Below are 16,661 nucleotides of genomic sequence, written 5' to 3' on the forward strand. Positions count from 1 at the left end.
CTGGGTGGCAGATGATGTGTAGGAGGGCAGCGGGCAGTGTGATCCTGTAATGACATTGTGTGTGTGTGTGTGTGTGTGTGTGTGTGTGGGTCTCAGAAAGGGAGACAGATTCATGGGGAAACGCTGCTGAGGAACTGAAAGCCTGGAAAAAGATCTTCAGTTGTTTATTCCAAAATCTATCAAATGATGTCATATTATGTTATATATGCATTTTTGGAGCTCTGTATCACTTATATATAACAATATTTTAAGTAAAGTCTTATAGGAAACTACAGATTCAAGTTTTATTCTCATTTCCAGTAGTCAATATAGTAAATAGTCTGTGTTTATATAGCACTCTCTTGTCTGGATGAGGACCCAAAGCTGCTCTACACGAATAGAATATGAAAAATATTTTGTTAATTTCACTACAGAAGGGACTAAATGACTCGACCTAAATTTTCCCGATATATCTGCAAATCTTTAAAAAAAGTCCAGTATTGTGCATGTCTTGTGTGCTATATCTATTATATAATCCAAATCATAATGGTTTATTTGAACTTAAATAGTCTGTATAATAGCAAACCACCCTTCTAAATGCACATTTTACTAAATTTTATGCTTCACTAAAATAACTTTAAATGAACAGTGGTTCATTGATGTGAGCGAACCTGATCCAAGCCTGACAATCATGTCAGGATTATTGTCTGAATCTGATCTGACTTGGTCTGAACCTGGTCTGAAACTGGGTCAGGAATCCATACTCATTTGCAATGAAAGTGAAATCTGGGTCACATGTTGATGATTTCATTCACAATGTTTTCTTCCAAGTGTATTTTTGTTACAGATGTCTGAGCAGGAAGAGGCTGAGTTTCTGTGTAATCTGTGCTCATCTCTGCTTCAACTAAAGACTTTAATTCTACCAACATCTGTCGTCTGAGAGAGAGACAGAGAGAGACAGAGAGAGACAGAAAGAGAGAGAGACATTTTTCGTATTTCATAGCCGACATGAAATGTGCATTGACTTCGTTATATGAACTCACCACGTGGAAACATTTGCACTGCGAATAATGCAGTGCGTTTTTGCGCCATATCCGTTTGTTTTTTTTGCATAATTCAGTGTGAACTGTATGTGTGACATTCACTTGACCTGGCCACTCACCACACGGAGATTTCACATCAGAATAGTGCGCCTGCGCCATGTTTTTGCGTAACTCAAGTTTTTGTGTCATTCACTCAATGCGAACTACTCGTCTGTTTGCTTCTGTGCAGTGGTTTGTTTTAGGGCTGTCAATCTTCTTCTATCATCCCATTTGAATTCCATTCCTTATTATTTTTCATTTATTCTTTTTAACTTGATATCATCTCCATGACATTAATAGAATTAGCTGTGCTGTCCGTGGTGATGGAGAGCACACTGACTCACACCTCACGTTCTACTGTAGTTGCAACGTTTTTGGCAGTGTGGCTCGCCTGAGCTGCTGTGTTTTTGAGAATTATATGTATGTCTATGAAATGTGCGACTGTCACATAATTATTTTAATAATAATTCTTCCCTGGTAATTCTGTCGCTGGTGGTTGCACGGCTAGGAACCGCGTACCTTGACTGCAAATAAGTACCGAGTTTGTCCGTAATAGCATTCTGACGAGCAGCTGTGAACCTTGCGATGTGGAGGGAGGTAAAAAATACATACATAACTCTAGTCTGCTCGGACTTAAAAATCAAAAACAATCGCATGTTCACTCAATTGTGAACATGATATTGTCATGATTCAGAAAACTTTATTTGTTCTGCGAGGGTCGTACGTGAGCAAAGCATTTTGTTTTTCACATGGAAAGAGGGCTGGGCAAATAGCACATTGCACATAATTCGCTTAGCCCAGCCAACACGAAATCCGTAGTTGACTGCGTTGACTTTCTACGTGAACACAAAACGGGAAAAGTTAGCACCGCGAATTGCATCACAGTGTGTTTTTCGTGTCATTCCCGTTTTTTGTTTTTTTTGCACAATTCGCATTCTCACGCCAATCATTCAGCCCATAATTTCCCATAATCGGTTCAAAATTGTTTCAGAAATTATTGTGATACGTCGGTAAAAATCCGTGACCTTCTCCCACCCGAGTCCTCACTGAGACTGTTGTACGAGAGTGTGTGTGTGTGTGTGAGTGGTAGTGAATATTCAGAGCTCCAGAGCAGAGTTGCTATGCAGATCCAAGGAAGCTGAGTCAGCAAGTGCTGCTCCTTTGTTCTAGGACACACACACACACACACTCGATGGTTAAACGTCAAGATCCGGAAACACAGTGGATTTGTTTTTAAGCTTGAAATCATGTTTATATTCTTATTATTCCTGTGATTATAGATGATATATATAAATCTAAGGTGTGTGGAAATGTCTGTTCTAATCTGCTCTTATTATGGCTCTTATTTGTCTTTATGGATTTATTACATGACATGGATGGAACAAGACAATTTAAAGTGCTGCTGCTCATTTAACACCATTTTAAAATTCTACTTTGAATTGGAAAAAATTAAACTATAGAATCGATGACAACCATACACGTATCATAGTAGAGCTGCAGTGATATTAATCGATTGTTATTTGATTAATGCATTAATGATCAACTACTTTGATCATTAATTTCATTGGTTAAATAAACATTTCCGCTTCTTAAATGTTAATATTTTCTATTATTTTGCTCCATGTAAAAAAACAACAACAACAAATTATGTTTGGTTTGTGGACAACAAAGAGGCTTTTTTTTAATCAAACTAACAAAGATTAATCGATTAATCACTAAAGTAACCAGCACACACATCTGTGATGAAATAATTGTTATCGAGTTTTCGTTTCAGCTGTTTTTTTTTTACACTTTGTCTGCTGTGACGTCTCTTTTTAGTTGCAATGCTGCCATCTGCTGGACTGACCTGGAATAGTGGCGTCTGATAGACTCATGGATTCTATTCTTTTATTTATTGAATTATTTAGTGATCAGTCAGGCTTTTATTTTGACCACATGACAGAGAGTTTAAACTGACCTTAATATCCTGTGATATCTTAAAGGTTCAGTGTAGAGTTAGTGTTTGCTTTGGCGGAACCTGAACTTAAAATAATAATGTTTATTTATATATATATATATATACATATATTACAAGTGTACAATCACTTGATTGTCTGAATATATTCATTCATTTATTTATTATTTCCTCCAAGAATGAGCCTTTTTTTATCCTATCAGGAGCAGAATCAGCTCCAGAGGGGTTCTGACGCTCGTCTGTGCCTGGCAGTACAATCGTTTTTTGCAGTGAAACAGAGACGCTTGTGTCGCTTTGTTGTGACCTTATTTTGTTATTTTTAAGAGGCCTTTCAGAAGGTTTGAGACTTTTGTTTTAGATTATATTCACTCTGTTGTAAGTATCTCTTTCTTTAACTCCATATGGACACCACTGACCAGAGTAAATATCTAGTATTGTGTAAACTTAAACCTGGCATTAAACCTGACTCTGATTCTGATTGTGAGCTAACTTGCCGAGTCCGAGTACACACTGAGGAGAAAATTGATTTAGCATGCTGCTGCTGCTGCTGCTGTGTTTACTAAATACTGATGTGACAGCTGAGGCGGATCATTTTTGTGAGCAGATAGCAGTAAAATAATAGCTTGGTTGAGGTTTTCCTTTCATTTGTTTTATTGTCCAACGTTCTGAGGCAGTATATATTTCAGCCAGTTCTACTCTATATGAACAAATATGGACATATTTTATGACATCTTATCTTGTGACATTTGACGTAAAGTCTCTCACATGTGCAGAATTGGAAAAAAGTCAACTGTGACGTGCAACTTCACCTATAGAAGTTGCTAAATTTGACACACTGTACCTTTAATAACATGTCTACTGGCTTTTCCTCACCATTAAGCTGCCATTTTTGTCTGAAAACTGAAAACACTCTCCTGCACCAAACCCCATTGAAAAGAAATCAGTGTTTTTAAGCTCACGTTGACGCAGGAGCTGCTGTTCTACTTCCACCTTATTTAATACGTTGAAGTCACTTCAGTGAACAGAGAATTGTATATTTTAAATTTTATAGTCATAAAATAACACTGAAGGAGGCAGCAACAGATTAACAACTCCTGTGTTCTGTGGTGTAAAATCGTTGATTTTCTGTATGGACTTTGGTGCAGGAAATGAGACGTTGGAAAAGTGAGTTTAACAGCAAGATAAATGACTAATGTGCACTATAATAATAGCCAGTGCTTAATATTAAAACTTTACAAAAGTTATTGTCATTAGTAAGCCTATAACAAGTCATTCTTCTGCACTTAAATAGTAAACCCAATAAAGAAAAACATGTGGCGTTTGTGGATTTAGTTATGAAATCATCAGTTTGCCCTTTCTCAAAGTTTTTCTATAAATGCAACATTTAAACATTATAAATGTCCACCGCCTAAGACTAGCTTGATTTTAGTTGGACTAAGACTATCATGTTTACATGACGTTAAGAAAACCATTTTTTTTCTTAGTCCAACTAGAATTGGACTTTTAGCATTCATATAAACACACTGAATGATTCTGTTCACATAAAGACTTTATCCTGAATAAAAACAAAAATCAGTGAAGGTTATGCACTGTGGCTTTAGGTATAAGGTATTATTTGTTTCCCCTAAAAAATCATGCAGCCCGATAATCTGAGAATTTTAAAGGTTTGAAAGAAACCACAAAAGTTCTAATAAGAAGTGACAGAGAAGGATGGAGGATGAAGAGTGGAGCCCAGAGCAGAGGTGAATGTAGCACACTTTTCTCTTCTGCCGCATCTGGGGCTGGGGCTGGAGGTGGTGGTGGGATGGGGAAGCTTGACGCGGGACGTTCCTGGTCTCGAGCACCGCGGATTTACTCCAGCTGGCACGCGCACCATGGCAGAAATGAATAGCCTATGGAATGATAACGAGCGGCGGCGCGAGATGGGCAGGCGTTGAGATCAGCTTTAACGGCGGCGGCTCAGCTTCGAAATGGTAGGACAAAGAGCGTGTTTCCGGTACAACACTGTAGCGGAACCTTTATGTCACTGTGGTGTTTGGTGGGGGTTTTTTTTGGAAAAAAAGACGCAATGCTAAGGAGTGGAGTGAATAACACTAGCTACGCAGCTCAAAGTGGAGCAGAAAGCAGCTGTGGATACATCCCCTTTTTAAATGTCAGGGACACTAATTCCTCCCACTTCCCTGTTTCTTTTTCATTTTCAGTTTGTGAAAGTGTCCAAATCATTTATATTTAGTCCAATATGTGACGTTTCCCCCGTGGAGAGAAAATGAAACTGAATTCCATTTAAAAATCAAGCGAATAAAATTTCACCTCCCACACCAACAAACACTAACACCGCACACATGACGACTTGAGACTCATGATGAATTGTGGCAATTCACACTTCAATTCGGCGCAGACAAGAACACCCAAGACAGTCGTTACTTACTAAAAATTCGAACTTTAACTACAGCTCTGACTACTCAGTCTACTGGCGTCTTCCGTTTAGCCCAGCGCAGGGCGGAAGCATGACAAAACTTGATCTTGTGTTTATATTAGACTGTTTAGGGAAATAACATGTCTGCCGAATGTTGACACAGACACCCTTACAACATGTGGTGTGATAACATAAACAAGACAGTTTGTAATTGTGTCATAAAACAAGTCAGAGTCGAGAGTTGTATGGAGTGTAGAGTGGGATTTGGTTTGAAGCGGCGTCGTCTCCCTGTCGTTAAACAGCCTTCATTTCACCGGCTAATGATATGTGCCACGCACTGACATGAGTGTGTGTGCGCGTGAGTAAGTGAGCGGGTGTGAGTGCGTGAAGCCACGGGTGAAAGTTGAATGTGGTAACGTGCAGGCCGTTCCGGTCGTCACGCGGGACAGCGGCAGAGCCAACTTGAAGTTCAAGCTTAAGCTTCCGTCTCTGGGTTTGTGTGCGCGAGAGTGTGAGTGCACGCGCGCGCTCGCGCTCGTGTATGTGTGTTAGTCAGCAGAAAATGGCCGCAGTTAAAGCCAGCGGGGTCGAGTTAGAATGACAGACCGACAGAGGGCCTCCTGTCCCGGCCTGCAGCCACAGCACAGAGCCGCGGAGCCGTGGAGCTCTAGGCTGAAGCCGCAGCTCTGTTGGAGAGCAGTGAGAGGAACAAAGAGTGTAGAACAGAGCAGTGAAAGCAACGTAATCTACAGCACATGACACAGATTAAACTTGAAAATCCACTGTATTTAATTTATTCTCCTGTCAGTGTTTCTTAATGTCTGCTGCTGCTGCTTCTGCTGAATCTCATTTTTAAAGCCGAATAAAACAAAAGTGTGAACTTACTTGACTGAAGTGCTGTAACGATTAACCAATTATTACTAAATTACACAAAGAACACAACAAAGAAATCATACAAACTGAATTAACCAAATTCATGGACCAAATGATTTCTCGATTAATCACAAAAATAAGCCACTGATGAAAAAAAACATTATCTGGAACTTCAAGCCAAAACTTTTCAGTTTTTCAGCTTCTTAAATGTGAATATTTTCTTACATAAGAGAGAAACTATTAAAACTGAATAATTTAGCATTTTTAAACATTTGCTGACTATGGACCAAATGATTACGTGATAGTTCGAGAAAACAATGACTTCTTAGCAGTAAAGCTGCGTGAAGTGTTTTGTTTTCAGTTTTTCAGATTCTTAAATGTGTATTTTCTTTGGTTTTTTTTTTAGCTCCCATTGAGAAAAAAATGAATAAAACTGAATAATTCTGCATTTTTATGTTTTTATGGACCAAACAATAAGAGTCAGGAGTTAAACGATTGAACTGAACTGGTTTTTAAGATGATTCAATCTTGTGTCTGGTGTCGGTGTAAAACTGCACAAGCCACGTGTTACATTTAAACAACAACAACAATAATAACACGCTGTACATTTGTATTCTTATCTCTCTCACACACACAGGTTTGTACAGGTATCCTTTTAAGGACTAACTAGAACTATAACCACAATTCTTTAACCAGTTCCTCTGATTCATCAGGACCAGGTTTTGGTCTCCATGAGGACTAATGGTCCTGAAAAGGAAGAAAAAACGTCCTAAATAGGTGACAAATACAAGAAAACACACACACGAAAATAATCCAGCCTTCAGTGTGTGTGTGTGTGTGTGTGTTATGGTATGCAGCATCAGATATTGAAGTGCTTTGCTGGAACACAACTTCCTGTGTGTGTATGAAGTCAGTGAAGTTAAATCAGATTCAATGCTACTTCATTGAAAGTAACTTTTACTTCATACATTGTTTTATGAATTCATAAACAACATTTTTTTTAAAAAACTCTGTCAAACACACTTGTGTTGGTTTTTGAGGTGAAGAGATCACACCAGAGAAAAAACTCCTTTCTTCGGTGATTCTGTTGTTGGCACAAACACAGTTGTTGTTGACAAACAGATCTACAGCGTGTCAATCACTGTCACACTCCACTGGTGTTCACTCAGGATTCTGTTAATATAGCGCCACCATCTGACTGTCGTCATCACTGGAAATAGACATTTATAAAACAGTGGTGTTACGGTATATAGACAGTACATTTTATGGACTGTACAGTGTGTTCAGTGTGTGTGCAGTATATATACTGTATTTACTGTGTGTACAGTGTGTATACTGTGTGTACAGTGTATATACAGTGGATACAGTATACTGTGCATATACTACACAGTATTAATACACAGTGTAAATAGTAGCAAGTGTAAAGGTGTCAGTGTTTAACTGCTGTGTGTGTGTGTATGTTTCATGTTGGTCAGAGGATCCTCACATGAACTGTGTTACAGTCTCTCTGCCTGTCTGTCTCTGTCTCTTGTCTCTCTCGGACTGTCTCTGTTTGTGCTGCTGCGTCTTTAAGCCTGCTCGCCTGGGATGGGCTCACTTCATAACGTCATTTCACTTTTTTATTCCTCGCCCCCTCATCACCGTCTCTCTCCCTCTCTCTCTCTCTCTCACACACACACACACACACAGACAGCCCCCGTGCTCTGTTACACCTCCGGCCATATTCTTCTTCCTTTGCTGCTGCTCTCTCTCTCTCTCTCTCTCTCTCTATCATTCTTCCCCCTCCTCTAACTTTCCCTCCGCTTTTCTTCCCGCGGGGCTGTTTTTTTTTTTTTTTCGGGTCCGCAACTTTTCTGGCGTGTCATCATTTGTGGAGTGAACGCGGCACAGTACACACGAGACTGCTCCCTCTGTGGATTATAAAGACACTGAAGAAGAAGAAGCAGAAGCAGAAAAAAATAAAAGCACACGGAAAGAAAGAGAAAGAGATGCCAGGAAATGCAGCGTTTTCTCCAATAACCCGGAGGCAGCGCTGCTTTCAGAGAGAGAGAAATAAATGACGACGCAGTGGAAATGAAGAGTCCAGGGATGTTTATGTTCAAACAGCAGCTGCTCTGATTCCTGCTGCTGCTGCTCATCATCACAATGATGTTTTCTCCTCTGTCTCTGTCTCAGGTAAACAACAACAACAAACCCTGCTCTAAAGTTTCTGTTCTGTTAATACGTCATGTCACCTGATGATAGTTATTGACACAAACGTGTCATCTTCATCCAGCTGTCATCATCATCATACATGACCACAGAGAGCAGATTCTACATCTGTATCAATAACAACAAACCGCATCATACACAAATATAGATTTAATTGTTTAAAATTATTTTTTAAAATTTCTTATTACTTTTTTTGTTTGTTTGTGATGATCAGAATCCCGACTGTTGTGCTCCAAACTTTCACAAAGTTCACTACTTGCTATGTGTTGTTTCTGAATTTAACTGAATTGTTATAATCAGTGGATTAAGAAGATTTGTTCACAGAATGGTTCAGTACTTGGACTGCATGAACTAAAATACCACTGAACGTGGTTGTCACCGATTTTACCTCTAATGTATTCTGTTTTTCTGTGTATCTGTATTTTAGCATCGTGTCACTTGTCCTCACATGGAGCTGCATAGAGCAGGAACAGCAGCAGCTCCCATTGAATTTGATTTAGATTTTTTTTGGTTGTGCATTTAACCCATCTTTTGTTTGCGATTCTGAACATGGGCGGGACTTTAGGAAGCTGGTTGCTGATTGGCTACTGAGTTTTGGAGCGACTGCTCAATGGACAGACCGGAAATAGACGCGGGCTTGGAGACACTGTGCGGTCAGGAAAATTAGGCACTCCAGATTGACCATAGGTTTGGGACTCGATGGTTGTTTGTCTGTATCTGTGGTCCTGTGATGGACTGATGACCTGTCCAGGGTGTATGTCAGCTGTGATTGGCACCAGTGCACCAGGGTCATGACCCTCATGTGGAGAATAAAGAGGCACATTTACATTTAAGCATTTAGCAGACGCTTTTATCCAAAGCGACTTACAACAGAGGATTAAGCTACATAGAAGAAGCCTTGGAGAGAACTGATGTGTGAAGCGAACAGTGGACTGATAGAGGGTGAGAGTGCCGAGGTGGATGCAAGTGCAGAAGGAGAGGGGGTATGGGTAAGTGATAGGACAGAAGATGTTCATGGTCACGCTCGGTAGGTCATTCCACCAGTGTGGAACAACGCATGAAATGAGCCTGGATTGTCTTGTGTGAGGTGTTGGCACTGCCAGACGAAAATCATTTGATGAACGGAGTAGTCGAGGGGTAACCTAAGCCTGTAGGGAGCATTTAGGTAGATGGGAGCTGATTCATGAATGTAGAAGGTAGAACGTACATCAAAAAGAATGAAGAAGTGCTGTTGCCCTGATTTTCTTGGTTGGAAGTGTGACTTCACTGATTTCACCTTCATTTGGGAAATTCCAACATCTGACTTAAACTGGAATGACGCACCGTAAGTGCAGAAGAAGGAAGTGATGCAGCGCTATGGAGGATGCTAACTTTTACTTAGTTCACCTTAAAAATGTAGGTAGGTCTCGGTTTGCTTCGAGAGAACCAAATGCAGGAAGCGGACTGCAACGCGGGGCATTGTGGGTAAACGCAACCAAAACATAGGCTCGTGTAGATCGATAGCCGGGAGAAATGCCCAAGTCCCCAATCGTACAGAGTCTAGCGGAGACTATTGGGTGTGAAAACAACTGAAATCTTCTTCTGGTGCTTGAACAGGGACTTGAATTAACATGTGCTTTTTAGCTGGAACCTGCCTCAGATGTGTCATCTCTACAGTATGTTCCTCTGCTCAGCTGCGTTGCTCAACATTGTTGTGGCATTATTGATGCCAACAGCTGTAAAACACCAAAGACAAAGAGGAACACAATAGCTGATTGAATCCAGAAGAAGGCACTAATGCAGCTTTACATCTGCTAACTGATGTTCAACAAACTGCAATCTATAAGAACATAGATATATATATGTGTATATATATATACACATATATATACTGTACATACGTCAATGTTGGAGAGACTTTAATTATTGCGTGTAAATGAGAGTGAAGATGAATGAAAAGTGTCAGGGACTGATTTACTTTGAGAGAGGTGGAGTCTGCTCTGAGGATCAGTTTTCAGCTGCTGCTTTTATTCATGTGAATAACTGTCACCATTATGTAGTGTTATTATTATGTTTTAAAGCTGCCGATTGTTGTAATTGAATGGCAGCACATTCCACTATTGTGATCTTACACTAGTTAAAAAAAGAAGACAATTAAAGGTACAGTGTAGGGCTCCTACGGGTCCTTGAAGTCCTCGAAAATTTGTGGATAGAAACTGTCCTAAATAGACACGGGTGAATTTTAGGTACATGTCTCCCTTGTTTGTTACGACGCCACCTACTGTTTCTTGCCCTGCATTGCTTGATGTACGTAGACTTAGCCTTGTCCTCTTGGACCTATAGATTGTTATGTCCATGAGTGTCCATTTTTGTTACCTCTTTAGGACATGTTTTTTGTCATAAACACTGACCTTGTAAGGACCAGTAGTCCTCATGGATACCAAAACCTGCTCCTAATGAGGCAGAACCTCTTTTTTGAGGTAAACCTATAGAACATAGAGTTTCAGTTGCTTTTTTTCCCGTTACTAAAACTAACTGGTTATGGTTAAGGGTAGAGTTAAGGCTTTGTTTATGCTTCATCGTTCACAGATCGCCAGTCCATAGTTTTTGAATTTTCTAGATATCACAAATGGTCTACGAGTTACAGTCACGAAAAGAACACATGACAAATCCTGTTGGGGACGAAGGGTTAAAATAATAGCTACAAAAACGTGTGTGCGCGTGTGTGCGTGCGTGTGCGGTGACAATATTGTCCCACAAACTTCTCCAAAATTGTACAGATGTCAAATTCCGTTAAACACTGTAAAATATCCAGGTGCTTTTTGGTGCCTATAAAACTGTAAAGGCTGTAAAGAGAGAATCTCTGTCTTATCTCGTGTGTGTGTGTGTGTGTCAGACTATGACATCTACGCTTTTACTCCACTCAGTATCTTTGGCTTTTAAAAGTGTCCAAACTCCCCACAGACCAGTGAAACTGTGAAAGCTCGTCTGTGGAAAATCATCATCATTGGCTTCTTGGAACCAAAATTCTCGAAAATAATCTTTTGTTTTTATTTTATGTGACAAACAAAAGGTGCCTGACAGTCTGCAAATGACTTCACGTGACAATACAACGTATAATATTCACAATCTTCTCATCTTGTGATTATTTTCATTGGTGCAGTGTTGTGGAGTAAAAAGATGATTAAATAACGGGAGGAATGGACAGGAACTTCAAAGCAGGTCTTAACAATCATTTGTGTTCAAATGGATATTAAATAATCACTGTTGGACATTTATTTCATAACAAATGACATGTTTTTGTTCAGGGATGAGCTGATATGATGATTCTCAGCATCAGTATTGGTCTGATAACAGCTTAGTTTAAAGGGCTAATAATCACAATTATTTCAAATAAAATTATTCTTCGTTGAGTTTGAACTTGAAACAAATGGAATTTATTGCATGTAAAAAAAAAAATTGAGTTTTGAATTTACCTTAAAATAACTATAAATTGTTGTTTATATGTATCTTAATCCAGTTACGACATTAAAACCGTTATTTTCAGAATAAAACCCCCCATTTTGTAATAATAGTGGACTGATATTGCACTGTCTCCACTTTGGTTCTCAGAAATGTAATAAATGTTGTAAATCTGACGTACGTACAGTACGTGGAACCTTTCCTCCACTGCTTCAGCTCCACTGGGGGCCCTTTTTTACGGCACACTCTTCTCACCCTCCCCAGCTCTCTCACACACACACACTCACACAGTTCTCACTTTCTGCTGTCGTATGCGCAGACATCAAACACATTACGCTGCTGAAGCAGATTCTTGCTGATGTGGGACAAAAAGCCCAAATCTCTCCTGGCAGTATAATTACCAGAAAGACTTTTTAATGAAGGACAGATTCGAGCATGCAAAGTGTTTTTTTTTTTGATGAGGATACCTGTGCTGACCTGACCGTGACCACCACCACCTCCTCCTCCTCCTGCTGCTGCTGCATGCACTGCACTATTACTTTTATATCAAACAATGGAACAGTTTAATAATTGTGTCTCTTTGTTCTGCTGCCAACATAAAAACTGATTCACAAACTGTCCTCTGTTATATATTTTATAGGCTGGAATGGCCTTTAATGTGAAGGACCAGCAACAGGAAATGATTTAGTGTTGGCAATTATTCCAAGTATTCTATCTCAAACAACACTTTTTAGGATTTAATCATTCAAAAATATCATATTTTATTGTTTGAAAATACACTTGTTTTTTTGCATCATAGTTTTTGTTTGTGGGCGGGCCTTAGGAAGCTGCCTGCTGATTGGCTACTGAAGTTTTAGTCAGAAGTCGTCACAGGCTTGGAGTCGCTGTCCGTCTGGAACTCGTTAGCTGTCGACATTGGACAAAATAATTGTAAATATCGAACGTTTATAATCTGATGAACGTTCGATATTTACAATTACGCTTGTGATGACTTCTGGTCCATTTCTGCTTGCTGCAATTTTCAAATTGCACGAGGCGCAATATTTCATGAAGCCAAATGTGTGTGTGACAAATTACCGTATTTTTGAGGTTAAATATTGTCCTACCCTAGATCTGCACAAATATCACACAGTAATCTTTTTTTTTTTTAAATACGTTATTCACATGAAAAGGAGAATAATGATGTAAAAAATTCCCATTCCCTCTCATATCTGATTGATATTTATTGAAATAATCTATATACTTTCCTTTTATCTAATGCTACGAATGTCGGGTGTGGGCAGGATGTGAGCGACAGTCATTAAACAGATGACTCTGCAGAGGTGCGTTCACCAGCTTAAATGTCGGATGCAAAAATCCTCACTGCCTTCTTTGTTCACTACTGTAACTGACACACTGTAACTGCTGTATTGATTTTTTATGGTCTGGCCACATCAAGGCTGGATTTGCCTGTTAATGTCAGGGTGTGCTGTGTTTTATCTTTTGTTTAAAGTTTCTGACTCACATGACTCACGTGACTCACATGTCCCCGGGTGAGGACACACCCACTGTACACACGTATAATATTATTTGCATGTGTGTGGTTATTTATCTAATGTTTACATGGAAAATATGAAACCATGTGATTCCGTTGGTGTTCGCCTCCCTCCTTCTACGTCACCACGTTGGTGAGGTGAGGTGAGGTTGGTTCACCACACGGTTGAAACTAGCGATTATTATTATTATCGATTATTTTTCCGATTAATCGAGGAATCGTTTGGTCCATAACATGTCAAAAAATGTCAGAAAATGTTGATCAGTGTTTGTCAATGTTTCCGTCAATGTCTTGTTTTTGTCCACAAACCAAAATGTTTCACTTTTAATGATTTCTTTGTTTATATGAAGCAAAGAAACCAGACAATATTCACATTTAAGAAGCTGAAAAGTCACAGAAACTGGTTTTGATTCTTTAGAAAACACTCAAACTGAATAATCGATTATCAATGAACGCATACTCGTGTTGTAGATATACATTTTCTGGTTTATTTCCCCTTTGGCTTCTCCCACAGTGGATCATTCATTACTACACATATTTGATTTGTGGAACAAGCCTTTGTCAGGAAGGGGTTACTACTAATCAACGGGGTACTTTTCTCAGAGTTCTCAGTTCCTCTTCCATGAGACCATGGGATGCCCTTATAAGATTTCTCCATTAAATAACCTAAAAACTAAAAGTTGTGGAGAAAGAAGCAGCCTACTGTTTTTATCATTAGTCACGTCAGTGGACCTCAGCGTGTGGCACTGGTCTGAGGGCAACCAGTTGGCCAGTCCTTCTTCTCATAGCAGCTCCTGGAGAAAGAACGAGTGTAATTCCTCCCTCTGTTTTTCGATTGCTGCTTTATGGCAACGTTCGGCTGCTCGGGTCCGAGTTCTATAAGCCGAAGCTTTTCGCCTATGAAACGGCTTATTTCGCAGCGTTGAGAAAGGTGTTTGGTGCTTCTTTTTCCACGATGAAACGGGCAATTAAGCGCTGGTAAAGTTAGCACAACTCACATAGAAGCGAGCGGCGAGTCTGCCGGCATCAGGCCGCGTCCGCTCGGCCGTGGGAGGTCTTCACGCGTAAGATTCTGTGCCAATGAGTTTACTCATGTTTTGCACTGCGAGGGCGTGTCTGTGTGCGTGTTTACAAGACAGATGTGTGCGTCCGAAAACCGTAAATACGTCACTCACTGAGTGAGAGAAGTTAACATTTTTAAACAACCTTTGAATGCAGATTACACATGGTAGGCACGGGCTGTACAACGTTTATTATTATTATTATTATTATTATTATTTAGATGATTTCTATTTTCTTCTTCACATGAGACTGGTGGGGCGGCGCCCTAGCACCCTCTATGGACGGGACGGCGCTGGCCATTCCACTCCTCTTGCTAGATAAAAACAAATCTGTATCCTGTAGATGACCTTGCTTAGAGTTTAGCAGTTTCCCTGTTTGCAGCTGTGAACTTTGTTTTGGGGGAATTTTATCAGTTTGTGGGAAATCACTCGTTCCTTCTTTAAACCCTTTAAATACCACTTAAAATGAAGTGAGTTATATCAGTTTAAAGGAGGCGTTAGTGGGTGTGTTTCATTGATTGGTGGGGCTGCGAATTTGGTTCTACCTGGTATTTTATGTCAACGGATGAAAATTGGAACAGCACTACAGCAAGTGTGTGACTGACAAGACAGAAGAGCTATTAACAGTAAAAGAAGCAAAGTATTTTTACAACTGATGTGAGTGGCAGTCATCTTAGAATCTGGTGTCCAAGTTGGAAATTCTTACTTCCGACTACAGCAGAAACACGCCATGATCCCTGTGTTCTGGCGTGTTCTGGAGTTTATCTGTGGGTAACTGGACTGGAGTTATCAGTGTGCATGCTGTGTTTCCACTGTCCTGTCTGTCGCTGTCTGTCTCTGCAGAGGTTTTTTTCCACCAGACCTCATCAGTTCTTCTGCAGCTACAGAACGTGAGAGGGGGCAAAATGAGGCAACGGTCTGCATTTTTAGACGTGTCAGGGGGAGGCCACATTATCTCACAGGCTTTAGAGCTTTAGAGAGTATTTTCAAGATCCAATCATATAAATAACAGTAAAAAAAAAAAAGCTATATAACTTGCAGAGACAGCTGTGTTACATCATTTTATTATAATTCTGTCTCATGTTATTAGTCAGTCAAGGTTGCGCGGCCTCACTTGGGAATATTTCCACACGCGAGATGTTAGATGCTGTGGTGCCGTAATTGTCCGAGCAAAACAATAAAAACATCACTGTTACATCACTTTCTGCCCTGAGGTCAAGCTGCACTCAGAGTGCCCCCTGCTGGACCATGTGGTTATTACTTCAGACAGTCTGATGCTCTTTCCCCCTCCACACAGAGAAGTGACAGAAACGTACCAAACGAGGCAGCCGTAGAAAAACGCTGATTTTCTCTATGGGCTTTGGTGCAGGAAAGTGGGTGGTTTACAAACTTTATTTTCTGGTGCATAGGCCATGCAAAACGTCCTTAGCTGCAAATGCAAGTTACCAGTCTTAGAAAAATTTTGAAAAATCGCATTGGGACCATAACCTCGACTAAACAGAAAGTCAGCCATTTTGGATTTGGTGTCCATCTTGGCGTTTTGCAAATTTTGCCATACACTAGCCGATCGACATTAAACTGACTGACCCTGATGTGAGCTTGACCCGGCCATTTTTAATTCCGTCGCCGTTTCGCCACCAAACACAAAGTTTCATGTGAGTGGAAAATGAAGTTTGTACACCGCCCACCAAAGCCCATGGAGAAAATCTGCGTTTTTAAGTGTCAGGGACACAGTAGCTGCTTGTCTACTGCTGCCTCGTATGGTACATTTCTGTCACTTGTGTAAAATCTGAACAGAGGATTTCAAACACCAAAGTCACCAAATAACACATTTGAACTTAGTGATGAGGAAGCAGGGGACTTTGGTGCAGGGAGAGTGAGTGGCTTATAAAATGGCACAAAAACGATCTTCAGCTGCAGCTGTGTCTTTACGACAGTGGCACGTCTCATAAATTTAAAATGTCATCTAAGTACCAGTGCATTTAAGGACGCGTGACCTTGGGTTCGCCGGCTTTTGGATTTAAACCACACTTATGGCGTGCTTCCACTCATCCAGAGCAGGAAGCTGAAGTGTGTTCGGGAATGATAACCACGAGCCTGCCAAAGCCTG

At 40.2% G+C, this 16,661-nt stretch overlaps 1 protein-coding gene across 5 annotated transcripts in view; it reads left to right on the plus strand.

Moving 5' to 3' along the window:
- Positions 1-4,829: 4,829 nt before the first annotated feature.
- Positions 4,830-16,661, plus strand: part of nfic (nuclear factor I/C) — a 36,317-nt gene continuing 24,485 nt past the window's right edge. For 4 of the 5 annotated variants that reach the window (XM_044043637.1, XM_044043641.1, XM_044043638.1 and 1 more), the window contains exon 1: positions 8,450-8,479. In XM_044043637.1, coding sequence (XP_043899572.1) covers positions 8,450-8,479 — 30 coding nt within the window. Of the gene's footprint in view, positions 4,989-8,449; positions 8,480-16,661 lie in introns of those variants that run through there. The other variant, XM_044043640.1, reaches the window with a different exon arrangement.

This window comes from Solea senegalensis, linkage group LG14 (genome assembly GCF_019176455.1).
Source record: "Solea senegalensis isolate Sse05_10M linkage group LG14, IFAPA_SoseM_1, whole genome shotgun sequence".
In the NCBI taxonomy this organism is placed as follows: Eukaryota; Metazoa; Chordata; class Actinopteri; order Pleuronectiformes; family Soleidae; genus Solea; species Solea senegalensis.